At 42.0% G+C, this 21,675-nt stretch overlaps 1 protein-coding gene across 3 annotated transcripts in view; it reads left to right on the top strand.

The window, feature by feature from the left end:
- Positions 1 to 352: 352 nt before the first annotated feature.
- The window catches only part of TOLLIP (toll interacting protein), a 39,010-nt gene continuing 17,687 nt past the window's right edge, over positions 353 to 21,675 (top strand). Inside the window, exon 1 of one of the 3 annotated variants that reach the window (XM_033155316.1) lies at positions 353 to 895. In XM_033155316.1, coding sequence (XP_033011207.1) covers positions 863 to 895 — 33 coding nt within the window. In that variant the 5' untranslated portion in view covers positions 353 to 862. Of the gene's footprint in view, positions 896 to 1,276; positions 1,362 to 21,675 lie in introns of those variants that run through there. The other 2 variants (XM_033155324.1, XM_033155331.1) reach the window with 2 other exon arrangements.

Consider the following 21,675-nt stretch of genomic DNA (forward strand, 5'->3'; position numbering starts at 1 on the left):
GTTCTTGGTATACTGGAAGGAATTTTTTATTTTGTTTTGACTATGGCAGACCAACACGACTACTTACCTGTAGCTGTTTTTAGTTGTGGGAAGTGTCGGGGTGTGGGTTATATTCACACGGAGATACCCCTCACTTAGCCTGAAGCGATAGGGGCCAGAATTCAACCATCTCACTTTTCTGCGCGCGCAGGAAGACAAGCGGCGACGGATGAAAGGTCGCACGACCCTTCCGCTAGGACTAATGCGGCCACGCCCACCCGCACTTAGCCAGCCAATCAGGAGGTGCACGGGCGCGGTTGCGTCAACGGGTTCAGCGAAGCGAGAAGCCCTTAGCTTAAAGTCCGCTGTGGAGGGAAATGGTGGTGCCTTTTTAATGGGCGAGGCGGGGCTAGTGACGTTAATAACGGCCCATTAAAGCAAAACGTTTCTGAAGTATTCAGCCGCACCTGCGGAGCCGTTTTTGTCATTCAGCACATCCTCGGCAACGGGCCCCAGAAACTAAACAAATCCGTCTGGGCGCGCACGCGCCTTAGACGGCAGCAGACTCAGGGATTCCCATCGTGTGCGGCGAAAAGGGGATGAGAGGATAAAGGATGAGAAGGGAGCGACGGCGGCAGTTTGAGAACGGAACCTCCTCTGGCCTGCGCCTGCGCGTGATCACGTAACGGTTCTTACGGCGGCGTCTACTGAGGGTGAGGGGCGGGGTGCGATCCTCCAGGCGCACGCGCAGTGCTGGATAGCGGTGGACTGGGGGCGTGGCCAGACGATAAGGAAGGGGGAATCAGCTGACTCTGCCGCGTCGGATTGAGGGACGTTTTATCGGCGGAAGGAGGGACGACCACCCCGGTTTGAGGGAGGTGCCATGGCGACCACTGTTAGCACTCAGAGGGGCCCGGTGAGTACTGGCAGCTGCTGTGACTGGCGACGTGTCCCCCAGGCCCCCGACCCTCTCCCCGCTCCTGCCTCCGGGACCTTCTTCGCGAGGGTGTGGCAGGGGGGCCGAGGAGACGCCCCTGTTTGCCCCACGGAGGGTTAGGCCGACGGGTTCCGTTTACCTGCGTGGGCCGAGAGGGCCCCCTCAGCTCCCTTCAGTTTCGACCCCTCCAGGGCGGAGGGATGGGGCGGACCATGTGTCCGCTTCATTTCCCTTCGCCCGGCCGCTCCTTGTGACACGCGCGAAAATGGTCTTGTCCCGTCGTCATTCCTCTTTCCTCACTCTTTCCCTCCTCTTCCTCCGCCTCCGTCTTAACCACGCCGGGTAAGTGGGCGAGCGAGGGAAGGGAATGCGAGAAACGGCCAGGCCGAACTAAGGAAAACCCGTTTTAAAAGAAGAGGACGGTTTTCCGTCATTGCTCATATCGGTACGTAATTCTGTCCTTGGCAGTGTAATGTGTAAACTGCAAATAAGAGCTCTCGGCTGGGGGGCGCGTATTTGCAAAAACGATACTTGCACAAACTTTGGCACGTATTTGAAATCCATGCTTTCCGCCCCTCTTGGCCTAAAAGAGCTGAGAAAGTCCTAGCGCATCTTACCTGCTTTTTAAATAGAGAGTGGCTTCGTGGAAGTCTCCAAATTAGTATATGCTATGTTTGTGAATGTAGGTCTGTATTTGTGCAAAAGGACACGTGGATTTTGCTGTAAGGGAGCTTTATTTATTCTGACATACACGTCAGAAGTGGATGAGCATCCTGAAAGCTTGTGTCCTAAGGTCTGCATACCGGTACTCGCTTTCACCTTTGCAGAAGATTTAACACAAAAATATTTATTAAGTACTACCAATTGCAAATTATAGTCTCCCTTCTTAAAAAAAAAGTAACCAGGAAGAAGTGTTTAACATTCAAACATTTTAAATAAATACTTAATAAATTAATAAAGTTAAAAAACCATTTTTGAAGAAGTCTCGGCCTGTAATCTATATAGGACATTTCATTACATAGTGAATACATAGTATGTGAATTGGCCTTTGCCCATGTACGCAATGAAGTACTTCTATCTTTTAGTTCCATGGGCATTTGGGAAGTTGTGGCTTGACAAAATACTTAAGATTATAGAGGCTAGTCAGCCATCTTCTGCTTTCTATCAGTCCTGTTATCTTGTAGATACTTGATTTACTCCTTGATTTTCTTTCTTGATTTACTCCTTGATTTTCTTTCTAATTCTTATCTGCACCTGGGAGTTAGCACTAAAGGGGCTTGTATTTCCATGTTGGCTAATTCAACATTTTTGAAATTACAGGGAATTATATAGGAAGTGCAAATAATATCACATACTAGGGGTTATACAGCAATACATACATATATTATTCAGGGGTGTTTGTGAGAATACAGCATTTTAGTATTTTAATTTTTTCCAGTGATATCAGTATTGTTAATGTCTGGAGCCAAAATAATATTTTAATAATCCCTCCCACTTTGCAATTTTTTCCTTGCTGAGTAGAAGACCTGCTTGCCTTGCATTTCCTCTCCACTATTCAAACCATTGTATTTAGTCTCCTTGGATTACTTGATTCTGTATTTGATACAAAAAATTCTAAGGCTCTTGTCTGGATCATATTTTCACGTCTTGACAGATTTTTGGTGCAGAGGGAGACTTGAGACAGTGATGCATAAGCATTCCATTCTGCCAGGTGGCTGCAGTGCCAAAACAAGTACTGCCAGTATATTTTAGAAGGCAGTTTCTAGAAGTGTAGTGTAACCACATAGCCACTGAAGGATGCTAAAGAGCTAAGTTTTTCTACTCTTTACAAAGCTGTGATGGTGTCTTCTGCCCTAGGGGAAATCTGTATTTAAAAGATGGTGTATTTCTGACAATTCACTTATATGGAATTCCAACATATTTGTGCTACTCTGGCCACAGTTTTACATTTTTCTTATTGCTTTAATAAAACTTTTATTATTATTTTTAAATGCCAAAAAATGAAATCTTACTAGTGTACTGTGTACAGACAACTGTAGAGGGTCAGATTTGTCTGTGGGTCATCTCCCTTGATTAATCATTTCTTGGTGTTGACAGCAGTAGCCATTCAAATACATTGTCAAGAACTGAGCTGTAAATATGATGGGTTTTAACAATTGTTGTTCACAATAGTTGAACTTGAAGAGGCAAGAAGGTCATAGACCAGGGGTCCCCAAACTAAGGCCCAGGGGCTGGATGCGGCCCAATCACCTTCTAAATCCGGCTCACGGATGGTTCGTGTTTTTACATGAGTAGAATGTGTGTTTTTATTTAAAATGCATCTCTGGGTTATTTGTGGGGCATAGGAATTCGTTCATTTCTCCCCCCAAAATATATTCCAGCCCCCCACAAGGTCTGAGGGACAGTGGACCAGCCACCTGCTGAAAGTTTGCTAACCCCTGTCATAGATGCTGTCTATAAGTCCGCCTGTCCCTGATCAGCCCATGCAGGCTTCTCCTTACAAACAGATAAACTGCAGACAATTTTGGCAGCAAACAGCCCCAGATGAAGGATAGCCAATCTGCATTTTTAGGGGTTGCTTTGTTCTCCACACATTAGACTGAAGGCCAGAACTATTTGACCCATTACAGATAGAATGGGCAGAATTGGCAGAAAGGCCTTTGTAGATACAGTGCTTGTAGAGTATTACGATAGATCTGCTCATTTTTGGAAGGCTGATGAATGACTGCTTCCTCCAAGATTGCATCAAAATGCAGGTTAGCAGTGGCCTATTGCTTTTCCAGAATGTGCATGATAGTGTTGCAATGTAAACTTTATGGAAAGCAATATACTGTATTCATGACAGTTTCTTCCTTTGTGCATGCTTCCACTTAAGAGAAAACAATCTCTTGCCACATTTTCACTAAAACTTAATATAGCATTCCAGGGCACAAATACATTTGCTTCCACCACTAACTAGTCTTACTGTCCACTCCTGTTCTTGATGACCCACCCTCAGTTAAAAATTCCTTAAAGGTAAAGGGACCCCTGACCATCAGGTCAGTCGTGTCCAACTCTAGGGTTGTGGCGCTCATCTCACTCTTTAGGCCGAGGGAGCCGGTGTTTGTCCGCCGACAGCTTCTGGGTCAAGTGGCCAGCATGACAAAGCCGTTTCTGGCGAACCAGAGGAGCGCACAGAAACGCCATTTACCTTCCCGCTGGAGCGGTCCCTATTTATCTACTTGCACTTTGACATGCTTCCGAACTGCTAGGTGGGCAGGAGCTGGGACCGAACAAAGGGAGCTCACCCCATGGCAGGGATTCGAACCGCCGACCTTCTGATCAGCAAGCCCTAGACTATGTGGTTTAACCCACAGCGCCATCTGTATCTACTCCTGTTCTTGATGACCCACCCTCAGTTAAAAATTCCTTACCGTGACCCAAATCCTATTGAATTCAGTGAGATTCATATATTGAGTATACTGTATAGGCACAACACTGTCAAATGCACAAGCCAATGCACACATTGCAGGGGAACAAACAATGACTCAAATTACAAGCTGTGGCTAAGTTCATAATAGTTTTGGTTTACAATTTCTCAGTATTACTGCATGGATGTTATCTTGTCTCTTGAAAATGTCATTAGTGTGAGAAGCACACACTAATGTGATTGAGAGGGTGGTTGCTGAACAACTCCAGGCATGCCTGGAAAATGTGGGCCATTTGGATCCCTTCCAGTCGGGATTCAGGTCTCATTATGGGACTGAAACTGCCTTGGTCGCGCTGGTCGATGATCTCTGACGGGCCCCCAGGCTAGAGACAGAGGTGAAAGCTGTTTCCTAGTTCTGCTGGATCTCTCAGTGGCCTTTGATACCATTGGCCATGGCATCCTTTTGGACTGTCTAGAGGAGCTGGGGACACTTATGCAGTGGTTCCGCTCCTTCCTCCTGGGCTGTGTCCAGTAAGTAGTGTTGGGGGATGAGTGTTCGGCCCCCCTGGGCTCTCGCTTGTGGGGTGCTTCAGGACTTCATCCTGTCCCTCATGCTTTTTAACATCTATATGAAGCTGTTGGGAGAGATCTTCAGTATGCAGATGATACCCAGCTCTACCTCTCCTTCAAATCAGAACCAGTGGAGGCACTGAAGGTCCTGTGTGAGTGTCTGGAGGTGGTTGCCAGATAGATGGTGGCTAACAGATTGAGGTTGAATCCTGACAAGACAGAGTACTGTTCTTGGGGGACAGGGGGCAGGTGGGTGTGGGGGACTCCCTGGTCCTGAATGGGGTAACCGTGCCCCTGAAAGACCAGGTGCGCAGCCTAGGTGTCATTTTGGACTCACAGCTGTCCATGGAGGCGCAGATCAATTCTCTGTCCAGGGCAGCTGTATACCAGCTCCATCTGGTATGCAGGCTGAGACCCTACTGGCCCGCAGACTGTCTCACCAGAGTGGTGCATGCACTGGTTATCTCCCGCTTGGACTACTGCAATGCGCTCTACGTGGGGCTACCTTTGAAGGTGACCCGGAAACTGCAATTAATCCAGAATGCGGCAGCTAGACTGGTGACTGGGAGTGGCCGCCGGGACCACATAACACCGGTCCTGAGAGATCTGCATTGGCTCCCAGTACGTTTCCGAGCACAATTCAAAGTGTTGGTGTTGACCTTTAAAGCCCTAAACGCAGGGGCGTCGCTGGGGAGGGGCGGTGGGGGCGGTAAAAAGGACATAATTGACTTTAATTAACTCCTTCAAATTTGTCTATTTGTAGTTCTGCTACTGTTGATCATTGCCCACTATAACTAAGTATCCGTTGGCGTGCCCCAGGGGGTATTGCAATTTGTTTGTCTTGTATCTTTGTTCTTATTTTGGTGAAATGCCAATAGAGCACCACACCAAATTGTGAGGGATAGCTATTGCCACAGAATAGGGATTCAAGATTGCCATAACAAATTGGAGAACTGGGCCAAAACTAACAAAATTAATTTCAGTAGGGACAAATGTAAGGTTCTACACTTTGACAGATTGCCCGTGAGGAGTCCCTTCCAAATCTACAAATCTACAATTCTATTATTTTACAGTTTTCACACTTAAAATCAAGTGTGCCTATCTAGGCTTGTTTATAGTACTGTATAAGCTGTTCTGTTTTGGTAACAGGGATGGGTTATGAATTTCTTGTTGATACCCTTGTGGATTGTGAAGCATCTTCACTTACATCCTTTAGCCTCGTAGTGATTTAGTTTCTAGCTGTGAGCGGGAGAATTACTTTGTTTACTTGCAGACTGTTACACTATTTGTTCTAACTCAACCACTGTAACTATAACTTCAGCTTTCATTTTGAAAGCGATTTAAAATGTAACCTATGCTCAGAGAAAGTAGTGAAATTTGTCCCCAAATGTCATAAATTAAATTCAATATTAAAACCCCCATAAATGTCAGACACTTTTGTAGCCTGGGGGGGCCTGCATTTTCTGGGTGGCTACTTTGCAAAATCTGTTTCATCTCTTCTGTAGCATAGATAATGTCTTAATGGACAAAAAAGAATAGCTTAAGATATAAAAAAGGTAAAGCAAATTGTTGTACTGGAACTTCACTGCCCTAAGCCTTATTCTTTATGTAACTAATGCATTTGAAGTAAGTCTAGAGAATATTCATACATTTCACATGCACACAGTTTGAACCTTAGGACCAGTTCATACAGGACAGTCAGTTTTGGAGTGTGTAGGACTTCCTTCAGGCTATGGTGGGCTTGCAGAGAGGGTGCTGTTTGCCTTAGCTGCTACCTCTCATAGCTGTACATGCAGCCACCAGTGACAGTGCTTTAGCAACTGCCACCTTCAAGGAAATAACAATGTCAATACAAGGTATTCATTCATTCAAATGATATTCCTATGCAAGTGTAGCATATCTCTGCATGTTAACTTAGTTTTTCTCATTTTGTTTTATTGTTGTGGTTATTATTTATTCAATTTGTATACTGCCTTTCATCTGAAGATCCCAGGGCAGTCAGTTCACAACAGAAAAACAAAAAATGAGAATACCAGATACACAATAAAACAAAAACCAAACCAATAACCCCCTTCCCACAAACACATATAAAAAGCCATAGAATGTTAATCAGCCAAACACCTGGTTGAAGAGAAGGCGTTAGGCATTCCTGACAAGTGGAATAGACCACAGCAGCCCCCCCCTCCTTGACCCTCAAGTCTGCCCTGATGCTGCACTGAGTATCCAGGTGGGCACAGCTGCATGAGACCAGCTCAACTCTGCTCATCCTTGTAGGTCACAGTCATACAGACCAGATCAGCCTCCTCATCCACAGTCAAATCATGGATACATGAGATCTTACTCAGTTGACCTGGCATTCAGCAACAGCAGCTGCAGACCCAAGGACTGACTGATAGGACAACTCCCAATCCTAGGAGGGTATGGCCCAGACTAACTGCAGTACAAATGCTTGGAAGGGGGACTGCCACATGGCACAGTCACTAACTGCCATGTGCCCCTTACCTAGCCTGCCCCGCCTCCGACACTCCCTATTTTGAACCACTGTGATTGCCCCCCATCCCATTCTCCCCAGCTAATCTCTTCCCAGGCACATCCCATGTCTTTCAATTAAAAGCAACAAAACCCCAAATTTAAACCATTCAAGTTAAAAAAGCAGTTAAAAACCATTTAAAACAATTTGAGTAACAACAACAACAACAACAACAACAACAAGACCCACTAAGCAATACCCAACCCAAGAGTCCATTCAGGTGTCTCAGCATTTGTACTGCAGTTAGTCTGGGCCATACCCTCCTAGGATTGGCAGAAGAGGCCTGCAAGGCAGGGAGCAGGTCCCCCAAGACTCACAGCCAATATGGCCTTTGAAGGTATGTTGCCTTCAAAGGTAGTTAATCCCACAACCATTTTTCCTCTACTGTAATGATACCTTTTCCCATTGCTAGGCAAGGACAGTCTACTTTGGAAATGCATTGTGTGGGAGTTCAGAATTCTTTGAGATCAGTTTGCTTATCTGTAATGGCACTATACTATTTCATGTGGATTTTAGCTTATTTCAAAAAGTATGTGGGGGTTGACAGTGCAAAACTACCCATAATAAGGTATATTTTAGAAAAAATAATATGGTCAAAAGATTTTTAAAAATATTGTACAGTATGTTTAAATAACTTGAGTATGTTTGCACTTCTCTGCAGCTGTGAGTGAATAAATAGTTGAGCTTTGCGGTTCTCATGAACTGACTCTAGCATACCAAGCAGATTTTGAGATGGATATACCGGTACTCCTTTATGTGCCTTTCTAAACTGTTCTTAAAATAAATACTTGTTGTAGTTTGTGGCTTCATTAACAATCTAGGGTGGCATGAGGGTCTGTAAAATTACATGTATTACAGATAACCCAGTGCAACAAATTTAAGAGATGGAAATACATACAAGATGTTTCTAGTTCTAACTAATAGGTGGGAGAAATGCCTTTCATGTAAATGACAGCACAAATGCTATTTTTACAACTCAAGTAACATAGCTTTGAAAAAACATAGTTCCCTCATGCATTTAAAGTATCAGATTGGAGACATCCAATGTAGACTGTAGGTTTGGAGTCTTAGTACTAATCTATACATGTCTACTCAGATGTAAGTACCATGGGTTTCATTGGAGCTTACACTCAGGTAAATGGGCATAGGATTACGCTCTTAGATCCTCATTTTAAATGACATACTCCTTTTTGCTGTTCATCGTGGTTAAGTGCCTACTGCATAGTTTTAGATACCTTAGTTTGAAAAGACTTGCCTTTTCAAATCCTCCCTTCATCAGCAAGTACTTCATACAGTCAACCTCCATCTAAGAATAAAAGAGTTGACACATCATATAGGCCCTCAAGAAAAGTTTTAAATAAATCCATTGCTCACTGTGGCAGTATATAGGAATAAAGGTAACCCAGATAGCTAATCTGTTATCTTAACAAAAGCCTAAATAAATATTTAGAATCAAAGTTTTATTGAAGAAAATATCAACAAGAAAGTAAAGAGCATGGGTAGAACATATTATTTAGCATAAGAAATTTTTACTAAAGTTTTAGGCACATATGTCTGATGATGCTAATGCTCAACCCCTCTCTCTGTACATGTTACTTGCATGTAGAGGTCACGCTAGTTGAAAGGGGGTTTAGATTTGTGCTTTTAGCCTCTCCTCCAAAGTGTTTCTCCTACCCACACTGTTTCTGTCATAGTGTTGAGGACAAACAAGGAGCCTTCTCTGTGCTTTCAGGTCCCTTCACATTCTAGAACCGGGACCTCCTGCTTGCCCTGTGCATGAGGCTTAGTGGGTGTCCCTTGCCATATTGGGATTTTTGGACAAGCAGAAGCAGCACAAATTCTACACATTATGTCTGCCTGCTTCAAAGCTTTCCTCCTCTAGCTCTCCAGTATGGAAGAGTGGAAGGAAAGGGGTGGCATAAGATGGGGATCGGCAGAGTTTTGCCTTGGGCAATTTACTCTGCTTTTATAAGAACCCTACATCCACCAACGAGCTAGGTGCAGATTTGTGGCAGGGTGGGGAAAATACACTTAGAACTGAGCTACAGAGTGTCTCGAAGCACATTCACAATCAAAGAAGTTGTTTTTAGTAGCAGAACTGAGCCATTACACATAAAAATACATTCCTAGTTTCTCCTCCTCCTTGCCCAAGATTTCTTCACTTCAGCAAACAAATTTAAGGGTGTGCCTTTTTGTTGCAGTTGTTTAAAGTGATGGGAGATTACTTGTTGTTTATAAATAAAATTGCAAATGTTTATTTAAATTCTGCCAATGACTATGTTCTTTGTTGTTTCTGCAAGTATGTTGTGAAGGGTTCCCATTCCCATTCTTTTTCAAAGTCACTATTGTCTTTTTCACGTAGTCTATCTGTTAACTTTGCCAGCTCTGCATAGTTCATCAGTTTATCTGGCCATTGTTCCTTTGATGGTATGGCAATATGAATATACAAATAGCAGAAATTTTAATATGAGATGTAATAAACCAGGGACGGAAGTTGAAGGAAGTCAGTAGGGAAGGGGGAAATCGAAATTTGAATGTAATGTAATGATTGCAAATATTGTTATAAGAGGAAAAAACCTAATAAAAATGATTTTTAAAAATTGGGAGATTAAGCTTTTATACTTATACCGCCAGTCACCCACAGGTAAGTTAATAGATCCCCATCTATCTTCTGCCCACCTTGATATAAGGTGCTGCTTTCAGTTCTTTGCAATTTCCAGAGAACTCTGGGGATCTCTCTGCTGCTGTGCGCCCTACTGTGCCAGAGGACAGGGACAATTTCACCTGGGGAGTAGATTTATGGAGGCTTTATCTGAAAAGACTTGTAAAGTCTGCTTTTCTAGTTTTTATCTCTGTGCATTGCTAGACAGGTACACTCTGTATAATCCCTGCTGCATTTTGGTTGAAGTTACTGTTTGGTATTTTATTTTTTAAACAATGTATGCATGCTTCAGTAGGAGCTTAGAAAAAACTTAGCTTGAAAAGCTCTTTAAAAACAAAGTTCACTTCCGGCTGCGGACGCCATTATGGGTGGTCGTGGGATGCTTCGGCTGCGAAGCACCCAGTTCATTCCGGGGGTTAGGAGCCCTGCAGCCGCATAGCGGGGCTCCGGTTGGGGAGCGGGAAGAGCGTCCCGCTCCCTGGGCTCCCCGGCTGTGCCCGTTGTGGCTCCGAACCCTTCCCCCGCACCCCCTGTAAAGGGGGAGTGGGGGTGAAGGGACGACGGAGCCGGGCTATAGGGGACATGCCCCAACCGGGATGAAATTGCGGCGGCTAAGCCTGTGATGAGCGTCTAAGTTCTACCTGTCATTAAGGAGCTGATAAGAACCCAGAGGCTGTGAGTAATTGATTGACTCTTTGTTTTCCTGGAATGCTCTGGGGGAAAGAAGAAAGGCAGCCCGCCTCCCTCCCTTCGGCTGGCGAAAGAAATTAACTCTTTAAGTGACTGCTGCCACAACAATCAATAGAAAGTATTTGGAATTTGAAAACTGAGTCTGTTGAGATCTCCCTTCGGGGGTTAATTGGGGGAAAAATATCTCTGCTTGAAGTCTTGGTCTTTATACTCCTGCTTCGGAGAAATGGCGGCGACTTGGTGTGTCGTAGGAAAAATTTGAAACAAAGGAAGGAAGAGACAGGAACTGAAATCTGACACTCACCCTCTCTCTTAAAATGCTGGACTTCGCGCTCACACTGGCATCGAACTCATATTTAAAGGATGAGGAAAAGCTCACTATTTTGCAGATGGAACTGCTTGATCGGAAACTACAAGCCTTGAGTGGAATTATTCATAAAAAAGATCTACTTTCCACAGAGGAGGCTTTCCAAAAGTTCTACACAATGGAATCATGCCTTGGCAAAGAGCTGGGAGGGGCGTTTGAAAGATGGTCTGAGATGGCTGGGCAAATCCGGGAAAAGCAACTGGAAATGGGAAAATTTACAATATCCAGACCCCGAGGTGGCAGCTCGGGGGCAAGGGACATGGATTCAGAATTTTTACAAGAAGAAGAAGCAAAAGAAACGGAGGAGCCCAGAATGCAGATGAGAAACGCCCTGAGGCTCGATGCGGGGTTTGCTGTGGATGCAGCCTGGATCTGTGGACACTTGGAGGAAGACAATGGGAGATTTGGCGCTGGAGAAAGACAGGAAAAGACAATGGACAGAGGGGGAGTGGGTTGAAGAATTAAATGTATAATCTAAATGGTCTGCCATGGTATCCGAAGTCGGAGTGTGAAGTCTGTTAATGATAAGTTTATTTTAAATAAGTAAGGAGATATTGAATTTTAAGTTAAAAGCAGCATGATAAAGGACAGAAGAAATAAGTTTAGCTATAAGAATATTTGGTTACGATTTAAGGTATAATGCAAAGATTGAGATAAGTATGTTTTCTTTTTTTTTTTAAGTAAAGTTAAATTTTTTACAGAGAAAAGTTGTTAAGGAAATAGTATATTGAATTAAAACCGAAGGTGAAAAGGCGGGGGAAGTCAAGCGTCAAGATTCAGAACTAGAATTTTTTTTTTCTTTGTAAGGTTACAAATAAGAAGAAGAATCCTGACTTTATGTGTATTTGTATTTGTTTTTGTATTTGTAGGTGTGGGGTTGGGTTTGTGTTATATTATGAAAATGTTAATAAATTCTGTTTAAAAAAATAAAAATAAAATAAAAACAAAGTTCATTGCTCGTATTCAGAACTTCAAAACAAATATGCTGCTGTGCTCTTATGTTCAGCTAGTGGAGTGAGAAGGCACTCAGCTTTTTAGGATAATAAGTAAATTGTAATTTTTAAAAATAGTAGAGGTATGTGACGGGGGGGATGTACTAGTAGTCTGTGTTACAGGCACAGTATTAATAGGATTTATATTTCACATAATACTTGCAATGCAGTTGGGACACTCAATCCAATAAACAGAACCCTCTCAAAATACAGAATCGGATGGTTTTGAGATAATAAGGAAAGAGTTGTAGTGTACAGGACTTCTTTTGTGCATCATAGATCTGGTTTTGAATGTGTGCACAAACATAATCGGTATGAAAATAGTTTGGATCATAATATAAGTTAATTAACGCAACTTTACAGAAGCATATTTTCCTGTCTGTTCTGTCCTACCCCAAATCCAACCTTGGGCAGCCATCTTGGTAATGGTGGCTGGGGCTGAAGAGGGATGGTTAGGAGCAATACTCCAAATCAGAAGTCTGCCTGATTTTGGACAATTTCCCCCTCCCTCAGCAGCCTCCTTCAATTAACTTAACATTAGGCTATTTAGGATCCAAGCTGTTGTTGTTGTATTGAATGATCTTACTGTGTTCAGATATTATGTTTGTTTAGTGTTATGCAAAAACAAGGAAAGAGTTTTATAAATAAAGGATTCTCCTAAGTTGGATCCTATATCAGTTGCCAAATAAGAAGATTCAGTTTTGGTTATAATCAAAGATATTATGGTGTTCAGATTTTGTGCACTTTAACAGTAGCCTATTATTATTATTATTATTGTTATTATTATTATTATTATTATTATTATTATTATTATTATTATTATTATTATTATTAATATGCTTATATACCACTTTATGTCACAAGTGACTTCAAAGCTATTTACAGTTTTAAAAAACATTATAAATCACAGAACAACATTAAGGGAGCAGCAAAAGAAAGGATCAAACCTTTAATTAAACCAGTTACATAATGTTGACAACACTCCACTTACTTTATTTATCCTATAACATAAGTTAGTATCATCCCAAGCTTGCAGGTAAGGGTCTGAGATGGAGAGAGAGTGACTTGCCTAAAGGTAATGGCAGAGGCAAAATTTGATCCAAAGATTGACTTCCGGCGGCTGGCGCCATTATGGATGGTCGTGGGCTGCTTCGGCTGCGAAGCACCCAGTTCATCCCGGGGGTCAGGAGCCCTGCAGCCGCATAGCGGGGCTTCGGTTGGGGCGCGGGAAGAGCGTCCCGTGCCCTGGGCTCCCCGGCTGTGCCCGTTGTGCTCCGAACCCTTCCCCCGCGCCCCCTGTAAAGGGGGAGTGGGGGTGAAGGGACCACGGAGCCGGGCTTTAGGGGACATGCCCCAACCGGGATGTTTACATGCGGCGGCAAAGTCCGTGATGAGCGTCTCTGTTCTACCTGTCATTAAGGAGTTGCTAAGAAACCAGAAGCTGTGAGTAATTGACTGACTCTTTGTATTCCGGGAAAGCTCTGGGATTAAGAAGAAAGGCAGCCCGCCTCTCTCCCTTCGGGTGGTGAAAGAAATTAACTCTTTAAGTGACTGCTGCTACAACAATCAATAGAAAGCATTTAGAATTTGAAAGCTGAGTCTGTTGAGATCTCCTTTTGGGGGTTAACTGAGGAAAAAATATCTCCATTTGAAGTTTTGGTCTTTATACTCTGGCATCGGAAGAAATGGCGGCGATTTGGACTTGCGTAGGAAAAAATTGAGACAAAGGAAGGAAAAGACAGGAAACGTAACTTGATACCCACCTCCCCCCGAAGATGTTGGACTTTGCGCTTATGTTGGCACTGAAGGACTGGGAGGAGGAGGAAAAGCTTACTGTCTTTCAACTGGAACTGCTTGATCGAAAATTAAGAGCCTTGAGTGCGATTATAAATGGAAAGAATTTGTTGTCCACAGAGGAGGCTTTTCGAAAGTTTTATTCAATGGAAACAGACTTTTGCAAAGAGCTGGAAGATGTGTTGGAAGGATGGTTGGAGATGGCTGAGCAAATCCGAATGGAACAGGGGCCGATTTCAGGGGGTGGCAGCAGCCCTGGAACGGAAAGATTTTTAATATCCAGACTCCGAGGTGGCAGCTCGGGGCCGAGGGACATAGAATCAAGATTTCTACAAGAAGAAGAAGCATGGCACAAAGGCACGGAGAAACTCAGAATGGAGAGGATGAACATCTTGGAGCTCGATGCAGGGTTTGTGGTGGTTGCAACCTGGATCTGTGGACATTCAGAAGAATATAATAGGAGATCCGGTTCTGGTGAAGGACAGGAGAAGATAATGGACAGAAGGGGAGTGGGTTGAACCAATTAATGTGTAATATAGATGGTCTGCCATGGCATCCGAAATCGGAGTGTGAAGTTTGTTAATCATAAGTCTATTTTAAATAAGTAAGGAGATATTGAATTTAGGTTAAAGCAGCATGATAAATGATAGAAGAAATAAGTTTAGCTGTAAGAATATTTGGTTAAGTTTTAGGTTATAACGCAATGATTAAGACAAAGGTGTTTTTTCTTTTTTAAGTAAAGTTAAATTTTTATAGAGAAAAGTTGTTAAGGAAATAGTGTACTGTTTTAAAACCGAAGGTGTATAGGCGGGGGAAGTCAAACGTCAAGATTTGGAACTAGAAATTTTTTTTTTTAGTAAGGTATACAGATAAGAAGAAGAATCCTGACATTATGTGTATTTGTATTTGTTTTGATATTTGTAGGTGTGGGGGTTGGGTTTGTGTTATTTTGTGAAAATGTCAATAAATTCTGTTTAAAAAAAAAAAAAATTTGATCCAAAGATTAATTCATAGCTAAGGGAGCTATGTAATTGTGTCCTGCTTCCAGAATGGACTTCAGCTCGGACAAACTTCTTCACCCTGCAGCCGTCTGCAACCCCCCAACCAACATTTTGCTGGCACAATATTGGTTTCCAACCTTTGTCTCTTACCCAGTGTACTATACCAACTCTATAGCACTATGTACTTTTTGGGCCTTTTGAATTCCTGGTTCTCATTTTTGATAGGTTTTTTGTTCTTGTTTTTGTTTTTGTTTCACCTGCTTTTAATATGGATTTTTACTTTTTCCATTGTATTTGTCATAATTGTAAATTAATTATGTTATACATTGTCAATATTGAAGAATCTTAAGTTCGGTAGACTTTTGTGGTACAACTTCCAAACAGCAGTTTTTGACAAACAGCATCTAGAAAAGACCCTTTGGGTCTATGAATCGTATGTAGAAGCCAATTTCTTAAGTTGGCTAGTTTGTTTTTACTTACTAGGAAAATCTCTCTCTGTGTGTGTTTAAAGACTATTTGGACTGCTGGGCGGGGGTAACACCATTGGTATTACCATTTTTTGATGGAATTACAAACTTGGTGGATCAGAGAAATGCTGTGGACATAGTGTATCTTGATTTCAGTAAGGCTTTTGAAAAAGTCCCCCATGATATTCTCGTGAGAAAGATGGTAAAATGTGGGTTGAACAAGGTAATTGTTAGGTGGATTTATAGCTGGTTGACTGACCAAACCCAAAACGGTTCCTTGTCATCCTGGAAAAAGTGAGAAGTGGGGTGCCGCAGGGTTCTGTCCTGGGCCTGTTGTTGTTCAACGTCTTTATAAATGACTTGGATGAAGGAATTGAGGGGATGCTTATCAGATTTGCAGATGACACTAAACTTGGAAGGGTAGCTAAAGCAGCAGAAGACAGAATCAGAATTCAAAATGACCTTAACAGATTGGAGAACTGAGCACAAGCTAACAAAATGAATTTCAGTAGGGACAGATGTAAGGTTCTGCACTTAGGCAGGAAGAACCAGATGCATAAATACAAGATGGGGGACACCTGGCTTACTAGCAGTACATGTGAAAAGGATCTAGAGGTCTTGGTGGACCACAGCTTAACATGAGTCAACAGTGTGATGCGGCAGCAAAAAAAGAAAGAAAAGAAAAGCTAATGCTGTTTTGTGCTGCATCAACAGAAGTATAGTGTCCAGATCAAGGGGAGTAATAGTACCACTGTGTTCTGCCTTAGTCAGACCACATTTGGAATACTGTATCCAGTTCTGGGCACCACAGTTTAAGAAGGGTGTTGACAAGCTGGAACGTGTGCTGATGAGGGCAACCAAGATGATCACGGGTCTGGGAACTAAACCTTATGAGGGGTGCTTGAAGGAGCTGGGTATGTTTAGCCTGAAAAAGGAGACTGAGAGGATATATGATAGCCATGTTCAAATAGCTTAAGGGCTGTCACATAAAGGGGGGAGCATGCTTGTTTTCTCCTGCTCTGGAAGGTAGGACTCGAACCAATGGCTTCAAGTTGCATGAAATGAGATTATGACTAAACATTCTGAAAAACTTTCTGACACTAAGAACTGTTCATCATTGGAACAGACTCTCACAAGAGGTGGTGCACTCTCCTTCCTTGAGGTTTTAAAACAGGTTGGATGGCCATCTGTCATGGGTGCTTTAGCTGAGATTCCTGCATTGCAGGGGGTTGGACTAGATCAGTGTTTTTCAACCTTTTTTGGGCAAAGGCACACTTGTTTCATGAAAAAAATCACGAGGCACACCACCATTAGAAAATGTTAAAAAATTTAACTCTGTGCCTATATTGACTATATATAAAGTAATTCTCTTGAATTTTTCAATTTTTCCCACGGCACACCAGGCAACATCTCGCGGCACACTAGTGTGCCGCGGAACAGTGGTTGAAAAACACTGGACTAGATGACCCTTGGTGTACCTTCCAACTCTAAGATTCTGTGATAGTTGTGACCTATAATTTGTTTTTCTGCCTTCTGTGTAAAACCAATTGAGTGTGCATTTCATTCTGGTTCTCAAGCATAAATACAAGTTTCCCTGCTGCATACTGATTAAATGTCTGTGCAGTATCGTATAGAGGTTTTACGAGTTACTTCTGTCCTCTCTCTGCAACTGAACTAAGAGGTGAGTAACATGAACAAATGATGAAGTTTTTAAAGTAGACTTTTTGCAGAGCAAATGATCATATAGAGAATTTGGACTTGTTATTTATATAACTTAAGGTGATAATTTTGGTATATTGTGTAACTAAGATAAGACTGTCTTATTTTACAAGTTTGTAACCAGAATAGGTCTTTCTTTGCACAACTTTACAATATATATTTTTAAAAAATAAATGTTCATTTTATTTTAATTTGATAGGCATTTTTCTTCATCTTTATTCTTAACATTAGTTTCTAGTCTGAAGCATATGCATATTATAGGACAGTAGTCTTCATTCGCTGAATCATCAGAAAACAAGATGTTCTAGATCCAGCTGTTAGGCAGGCAGTAAAGGGTGATACTGAGTTAATGCAGGACAGTTTGTCAGTGGTCTGTTTCCAAGAATGATTGGTGATTTTAACTTTTAAAGCCCAAGGGGCCTGAGGCCTGGATATCTTAAGTACCATTCCCGCCGCCCTCAGCCTCCCCATGCATTAAGATCTGTTTTGGAGGCTCTTCTCTGGATACCATAGGTAAGAGAGATGGGGACTGGAGATATGGCCATTTTAGTAGTGCTGTCCTGACTTTTGATTTTGTCCTTGGTGAAGGTTTACTTAGCACAGGAAAAACTGCTTTCCTGGTCATGATGTTTGCAGTTCTTGCATTATGTCTTATTTTGTTATAGTGTTCTAAACAGATTTTATTGCTTGCGAATTTTAACTGGTTTTGTAAATGAGTTGCTCTGGGAATTCTCTGGGTTAAAATATACATATGTTTCAGACACTTTTCTAGGGACAATGAAAGGCATACTAGTAATGGATGAGGAATTCAATACTATGCTGCTGGTGTTATTGACCACAGTGTCAATGTTAGCTGCCAGGGGGAAGTTGAAGAAAATCACTTGCAAAAATGTTTCCTTTTAAAGTCAAGAATGCTTTTTCCATTACAGAATCCACAACATACTGAGTTGTCTTTGTATGTTACTTCAGGGTTTTTCATGCTCAGTTGTGATATTCTTGATACTCTTGAAGGAGCCCTAAACTAGTCTTTGTAGGACAGCAGTACAGTGGAACCTCGTGTTAGGTACCGTCCTCCTTACGAATGCTTCAGGTAACGAGCTCCGCTAACCCGGAAGTAGATGCTCCTTGTTGCGAACTTCCCCCCCCCCCAAGAATTTATTATTTTCCAAAACAAACATAAACAAATATACCACATCATAAAAAAGAACAACAAATACAAAGACAGAAACAAAACAGAAAGAAAAGAAAGAAAATACATACCTACATACATACCTAACACCTACACCGGAACACATCAATACTTCTTTAATTTAATTATAATCTTGTTTCAATCTAATTAGGGGGACTTCCCCCGTTCTCTCCACTGCTTTCAATTCCAATCTACTTTAGTAACTTTCTATCTATCTTATTCCTCACTTAAATTCATAATTTCCATAAAATCTTATTTCATATAACATCAAAATTACAAAGTTATTTTACTTCTTAATACAAAACTTTTTACTTCATAATACAAAACTTAACTTCTTATAATCTTAACTAACTTTTATTCATCATCAAAATATCAAAATAATTTCAAAATACAACTTCTTAATACAAATCTTAACTTCTTGTGACCTTATTTATCTCTTATTACACTAAGACTGCTGCTAATATTTCTAAATTACATCTTATATAATATAAAACTATCCTTCTTTAAAAACAGTTCAGACATCTCTTCTCTATACCAAATCAAATTTTCTTTTAACACTCTGATTTCGGGGTACCATGGAAGGCCTTCCTGATTACACATCTAAAATCTTTCACCCCACCCCTCTTCTTACCCTTTTTTCTCCCCACTTCGGAATCACCCACCAGGCCTCTTTCCATGACCATTGTCCAGAATATCCTCTTTTTCTTTGTATCCAAAAGCCAGAGCACTGTCCAATAACATCCTTGCCGAGCTCTTCGGGAAATATGATACGTCGCCATCCAGCATCTCCAGTTCGAATTTCCAGTTATCTTCTAATTGTAATTCCCAAGGTTGTTTTCCCTTCATTTCTGGGCTCCCACCCTAGAAATCGGATATAATATGTCCAAACTCAACCCTAGGCCTCTCACACCAATAGGGTTTTCCTTCTTCTTGGAGTTGCATAGTTGCAGTGTCTCGTTCTTCCAAAATTTCCTCAAGTTCTTTAGCAAGGTTCTCCTCAGGTTCATTGGCAAAGTTCTCAGAAGTCTTGATTCCAAAGAACTTTTCATCGATATCCCGGTTCAGTCGTTCTAATTTTCGGTTCAAGAGTTCTAGTTTCAAAAGAATTATCCTTTCTCCTTGGGTGATTCCCGGATCTAAAGTCATTTTAAAAGCGAAACCAAAAATGGCAAAAGCAGGCAGGGAATAACAGAGTTCAGTACTTTTCCATCTTTAGGCTCACATTTCAGCCGCCATTTTTTCCGATAGATACATTGTAACAGCCAGATGCAGCAACAGCCAGAAACAATGTTACCTCTTGATTCGGCAGGGAGAGGAACGGACCTCCGCTTTTACATTCCTCTCCGCAATCCAATTCTTTATTCTTTTAAGTCCAAATTAAAACCAACTTAGTTGGTTACTTACGGATCTCTTCTTTTGAAGCCAATTAAAGAAGGACGGATCGCTCGGATCGCTCAGAGCCGGCGGCGGCTGCCGCTAGTTTCTCCGGTTGGGGAACTGCTTCCTCAGCCCGGCGCTGGCGCCAGTTCACTCACGCCCCCCTTTTACAAGGGAGGCTCGAGAACTGGACAGCACCAAAGCGGGCCAGCTGGAAGACCCTGCCATGGGACGCTCTTCCCGTGGTTTCGGAGCCCCGCGAAGCGGTTGCGGAGCTCCTACCCCCGGAGAAAACCGGAGCCGCCACGGACCCGAGACGACTCCCAACCGCCGGCAATGGCGATCGCGCCGGAAGTCGTTGCGAACTTTGCCCCGGGATGCGAGCAGAAGTCGCACGCCGGTGGCAGCGGGAGGCCCCATTAGCGAAAGCATGCCTCATGTTAAGAACGGTTTCAGCTTAAGAACAGACCTCTGGAAAGGATTAGGTTTGTAACTGGAGGTACCACCAGTGGTACCTCGGTTTAAGAATAGTCCAGTTTAAGAACGATTTGGTTTACAAACTCCGCAAAACTGGAAATAGTGTATTGGTTTGAGAACTTTACCTCAGTCCGAGAACAGAATCCAAATGGTGGAAGGACACTGGCGGCGGGAGGTCTCATTAGGGAAAGCATGTCTCGGTTTAAGAACGGATTTCCGAAATGGATTAAGTTTGTAAACTGAGGTACCACTGTATTCCTCCTCTTGAAACTTCCTCAATGCATTTCAGCTCCTACCAGCTGCGTTTAATCTTGCTGCGGTCCGGAGGCAAAAGCAGGAGCTGCTGCTTCTGCTAATTAAATTTTATGTTAACTCCCACACTTCAAAGATGTTATCTTGGAGAACATGAGTAGCTCTCTGCCATATTAAAAAACTGTAGCCCAAGGCCTATATATCCCTGGAAATGATGCTATTTATGAAGACGTGTTTTTGAGTTGAGAACTCTAGGGTAGGGTTGCCATATTTCAGAAAGTAAAAACCAGGACACCAAAGGTTGTTGAGCTTGCCTGTTAATGTTGTTTTTTGTTAGAATCCCTAACATGTTACCTCATTTAGTATAGAAAAAGATTGGTACAGTGTTAAAGTGGGCTTTACCTATGATGTACAGTTTTAGAACAATTTGCATTGTGGAATATTAAATAACCACAGTTTTCTACCTTTCCTTTATGTAAGAGTTTTGATCATGTGGCTACTTCAACCCTTGTTTCTAACTTTACTCCATAATCAGAATCTTGAATTTCACCAATGTTGGTATGTGGGCATGTCAATGAGCAGGAGTATTGCAGGCTAAAGTTTCATATGAAAAAAGGGGTTGAAATTCTGGTGCACATTTGTTTGCATAATTTTCACATAATTAAATGTACACTGTAATCCTTCACTGTATTTTTCTCATAGTAAACACTGTCCCCAAATTTCAGCCACTTACCATTTACAGATTCCTTTCTATAAGTAAATGAAAAATAGTTGGGGTAAAAAAACATACCAAGTAAACCAACTTAATACTGGCCCAGAGAAGTAGGTAGCTACCTTTCTTTTGAAATATACCATATGTAGCTTTATTTTGGGGACATTTTACTACCTCAAGAAGCATTTGAATTTGGCTTGGGGTAGAAAAATACACCTTAAAGGTTTCTTACATTACTTTCTTAGTTTCTGTTTAATATGTTGGCGTAAAAAGAACAAACTTATTGAAACAAGCAGATTATAGTACTCTGCTCCTGTTGCAAAACACATGTACCTTTGTTTGAGACATTATACAACCCAAGCTACATTGTAGGCCCACTTTGGTAGAAAATATTCCACAAAACTTCGTATCTGGGGTTTTTATTTTGGATGACTTGTAATAATTCATCTCATTTTTCTTTCTTCCAATCCTAAAGAGGGATAGCCAGTGCTTTTCTTCTGGGGGTATGCAGGGGTACGCATACCCCTAAACATTTTGTGAATCTATGTTTG

The sequence above is a fragment of the Lacerta agilis genome, chromosome 1 (genome assembly GCF_009819535.1).
Source record: "Lacerta agilis isolate rLacAgi1 chromosome 1, rLacAgi1.pri, whole genome shotgun sequence".
NCBI lineage: Eukaryota > Metazoa > Chordata > Lepidosauria > Squamata > Lacertidae > Lacerta > Lacerta agilis.